Source organism: Boleophthalmus pectinirostris, unplaced genomic scaffold (assembly GCF_026225935.1).
Source record: "Boleophthalmus pectinirostris isolate CB_2022bp ecotype Guang Dong unplaced genomic scaffold, ASM2622593v1 HiC_scaffold_2, whole genome shotgun sequence".
NCBI lineage: Eukaryota > Metazoa > Chordata > Actinopteri > Gobiiformes > Gobiidae > Boleophthalmus > Boleophthalmus pectinirostris.
In genome coordinates, this window is record NW_026571152.1 from 45488919 (window position 1) to 45493412 (window position 4494).

The 4494-nt window shown below is 42.0% G+C and overlaps 1 protein-coding gene across 1 annotated transcript; it reads left to right on the forward strand.

Moving 5' to 3' along the window:
• Nucleotides 1–511: 511 nt before the first annotated feature.
• On the forward strand, nucleotides 512–4180 carry LOC110172156 (zinc-binding protein A33-like). The gene is made up of 3 exons (XM_055155773.1): nucleotides 512–531; nucleotides 1366–1484; nucleotides 3586–4180. The coding sequence occupies exons 2-3, from the start codon at nucleotides 1391–1393 to the stop codon at nucleotides 4134–4136; spliced, it is 645 nt and encodes a 214-aa protein (XP_055011748.1). The 5' UTR covers nucleotides 512–531; nucleotides 1366–1390; the 3' UTR covers nucleotides 4137–4180.
• The last annotated feature ends 314 nt before the right edge of the window (nucleotides 4181–4494 follow it).

Genomic DNA, 4494 nt, shown 5'->3' on the forward strand with positions numbered 1-4494 from the left:
TAAAAGTTTTGCTTAAACACTGAATCCAGAACAAACAGAAAAGAAAATAATAACATTTGAAATAAATCATGTCTCTATAACCTTTAAGGCTTCAACAATTTCAAATTTATGTTTAGAATATTTTAAAAACATCATGGCTTCATTAGTTTTTCTAAATTGTTCTGATTGTAAATGAAGAAAAATAAACTATTGGAGCAGAAAAGAAAATGGAACATTTGCTCACAACAGGGAAATAATCATAATAATATAATAATAGAATAATCATAATAATAGAATCTAATAATAATAATAGAATAATAGAAATTATGGCTTTATTTGAATTTGAGTCTTTTGTTGATTTCCTTATAACGTTTTAGTTTTTCATTTGTGTTTTTTATGTTCTTTATTATTATTATTTCTGTTTTTATTATTATTACTAATGAATAATTGTTTGAATGTGACGTCTGAAGTCTCTTCTTCTTCTTCTCGTGTTTGAACATAAATGTGACGTTGTGTTTGTTTTCAACAGAAATACAAACAGACGAGGAGCAGGTAAATGGATTTTACACTCACATTATTATTATTAATTATTATTATTAATATCATTATTATTATTATTACGACTGATGACAAAACAGACTCGGGAGGATGAAGTTCTTCTTTCACAATCAAAACTCTCTGTTCCACCTTGTGATGTCATCATGTGGTGATGCAGGACGTGCTCCTCTGTGTTTTTAAACTCCACACACCGTCACTCGAATCACCTGGATCGTTTCAGTTGTGGAGTTGTTAAAGATTAAAGTGACGTTTGGACGTTTTTGCATTTTTTGTTCTGAGTGAAATTCATTTTTGTCCCATTTTCTTTTTGAAAATGTTGAGAGTTAAAAGCTCAACACAATTTTATTCACCACTTCCTATTTGTAAAAATCTGAACAGTGTTTGTCTAATTTATCAGTAATTTACTGTTTCAGATTTATGGACAAAATGAATAAAATGTAGTTTTATTGTTTTGAGTTCAGCAAAAGCTCCACACTCCCGTCCACCTCAAACTCTATTTAACTTTTGTTTTCCTACAGACTTTTGGAAAAATTCTAATTGTAATTTCTACTGAACTGAAGGGAAAAGGAGCTGTTCATCTGAAATCTACCACTTCATGACATCACAAGGTGGAGCAGAGCCTTTGGAGTTTGGCAGATGTAACAGACTCAGAATAAAGATTCACTCAAACAAACCTGACTCCAGCTCTGAGTGTGACCAGAACATTCTTACTTGATACTGGACGTTTAAATAAACCAGAATCTGAATCTGCCGAGACGTTTTTCTTGTTGCTGATCTGAATCGTACCTGGACTCACTCGAAGTTCTTTTCTAAATCTCACGTCTGCAGAACCAGGGAGAATATTCCGGAGCCCATGTGTGTCCGGGACATCCTGATCGACACGGCCAAACATCTGGGAATCCTCAAGTTTCAGGTTTGGAAGAAGATGAGAAGCATCGTCAAGGCTGGTGAGTCCATCAAACCTCAAACACTTTTACACACAGGAGCCAAACATCAGCTCCAAATCACGAATCCGTGTGTCATTCGTTCATTCGTTTTTCAATATAAAACCAAAAATAAGAAAACGAAAAAGCAACAGTTTTCTTCGTTATTTGTCTCCAAAACCAAAATGAAAAAACAGAAAATGATTTGTTTTTTTCAGTTTTCGATTTTGTGTTTAAATGAAGAATGGAAAAAACGGATAACGGCCGTTTCCCGTTTACGTGACTTCAGTGACTGAGATGCTGAACTTTTGCACCGCGTACGGACTGAACCAGGACTGATCCAGGTCCGAGACCAGAGCGGGATCAGAGCGGAACTGAGACCGAGAGGTTCCGTGTCGTCGTCTCCGCGCTGGTTCCGTGCGGGGAAAGTGAGATGTTCTGTGGACTCGAGGTCTGGACGAGCTGCTCCGGTCTGGTTCCGAGGTGGAGCAAAGCATCAAACTGACGCTTTCACACCAACGAAAACGAACCCAACTAAGAGCTTTTGGTTCAAATGGACCAGGTCCGGGACCAGACCGGGACCAGACCAGGACCAGAGCGGACCAGAGCGGACCAGACCGGGACCAGAGCGGACCAGAGCGGGCCTGAGACCGAGACGAGACCGAGACAAGACCGACACCAGATCGGAGGCTCAGAGCCCACGGCAGGACCGGAGCTCGAAGCTGAGGCTCGGACCCCGCGGAGGCTCAGAGTCAAAGCTTGGAGCCCGCCCCAGTCCCGCCCCAGTCCCGCTCTGGTCCCGCTCTGGTCCCGCTCTGGTCCCGGACCTGGATCAGTCCTGGTTCAGTCACTGAAGTCACGTAAACGGGAAATGGTCGTTATCTGTTTTTTCCATTCTTCATTTAAACACAAAATCGAAAACTGAAAAAAACAAATCATTTTCTGTTTTTTCATTTTGGTTTTGGAGACAAATAATAAAGAAAACTGTTGTTTTTTCGTTTTCTTATTTTTGGTTTTATATTGAAAAACTAATGAACGAATGACACACGGATTATCACATCCCACAACTTTTCCACAACTTTTCCAAAATGTTTTAAATTAGAAAATCACGGTGTCTTCAAATCCATGACTCTGTTTAACAGCCACAGAGATAAAGATGAAACTCACAGATCACACGAGTTTTTACAAGTGTTTACGACCAGTTCACTTTTCACTTTTCACACGCTGCTTTTTCAGGGCTCCCAAACTTTTCCACAACTTTTTTAATCACGTGACCACAGTGTCACAAACACAGACACGCCCCCTTCTCCACCTGCTGATGTAAACACGTGTCTGTTAAGTTTTATTTTTCTCTCACTAAATCTTCATAAACGCACAGAGGCTGATCTATAAATGTGTAAATACTCGTTGGTTTGTTTGTTTGTTTGATCCACAAATGGAAACTAAATATTTGTAACTTGTATTTTGTTTTTTACAGATAGATGTGGATTTGTAAATTTTTTTTTTTTTTTTTCATTTACAAAAAAAACTGAAAATTCTGTTTGTAAAATGTGATTTACATTTGTGGATCAACAGTTACACAAATTCTGTTCAGGGGCAGTTTTTTTGTAAATAAAAAAGATTAAACCTTAAAGTTTAATGTCGTATTAAAGCTGCACTGTGTCACTTTTCTGGTGGAAGCTTTGAAAAACACTTTTCTCCACAGAGTTGTTGTTCCTTTGACTGGAATGTTTCATATTGTGACTTTAAAAGGTTTAAAGTCACAATATGAAATATTTCTATCTCCATGGAAACCAGACCAGACGGTGTTCCGGGTCAGATCTGTGGAGCGGCGACTCCACTCAGTCACAGTGTTTGTTTTTCTGGAGATTTTTGAGCCATAAATTCTCCTGTGACTGAATAAATGTAAAGTCGAGTTGTTTAAAGTCACACTGTGGAACATTCCAAACAGAGCAGTGACGTCTCCATAGAAACAAACAGGTGACAGACCCACAACCGAAAAGTTACACAGTTGCAGCTTTAACATTTAGGCAAAGAAATAATCACCATGGAAACGAGCAGAAACCTCGTCCAAAAGTCCCGCAGTGGAGCTTTAACTTGTGGACCGTTTGTGTCGTTCCTGCAGCTCCGATCACCTTCGACCCGAACACGGCGCAGTCCAACCTGAGCTTCTCGGAGGAGTTGACCCGAGTGCGTTACGGCGGCAGACTGAGCGTGCCCGATAACCCCGAGCGCTGCGGGAACCGCGTGTGCGTTCTGGGGACGCCGGGCTTCAGCGCCGGACGCCACGCCTGGACCGTGGAGGTGGGGCGGGGCCGGGACTGGTACGTGGGCGTGGCCCGGGAGTCCGTCCAGAGAAAGAACACAGTGTTCCTGGACCCCGCCGAGGGATTCTGGGTGATCGGGCGGACGAACGGAGACTCGTACTGGGCCCAGACGCCGAACCGCACGCCGCTGACGGTGAAGCAGAAGCCCGAGAAGATCACGGTGGAGCTGGACTACAGCAAAGGCAAAGTGGTGTTCATCAACACGGCCGACATGAGCGTCATGCACACGTTTAAAGACAAGTTCACCGAGAAAGTCTTTCCTTATTTCTCCCCTGGGCTCTACGAGGAAGGACGAGTCTCCACACCGGTCACCATCTGCGCCCAGAACATCAACATCAGCACCTACTAGAACGTCAACACCTACTAGAACGTCAACACCTACTAGAACGTCAACATCAGCACCTACTAGAACGTCAACACCTACTAGAACGTCAACACCTACTAGAACGTCAACACCATCAGCCCCTACTAGAACGTCAACACCTACTAGAACGTCAACATCAGCACCTACTAGAACGTCAACACCTACTAGAACGTCAACACCTACTAGAACGTCAACACCTACTAGAACGTCAACATCAACACCTACTAGAACGTCAACACCTACTAGAACGTCAACACCTACTAGAACGTCAACACCTACTAGAACGTCAACACCTACTAGAACGTCAACACCTACTAGAACGTCAACACCTACTAGAACATCA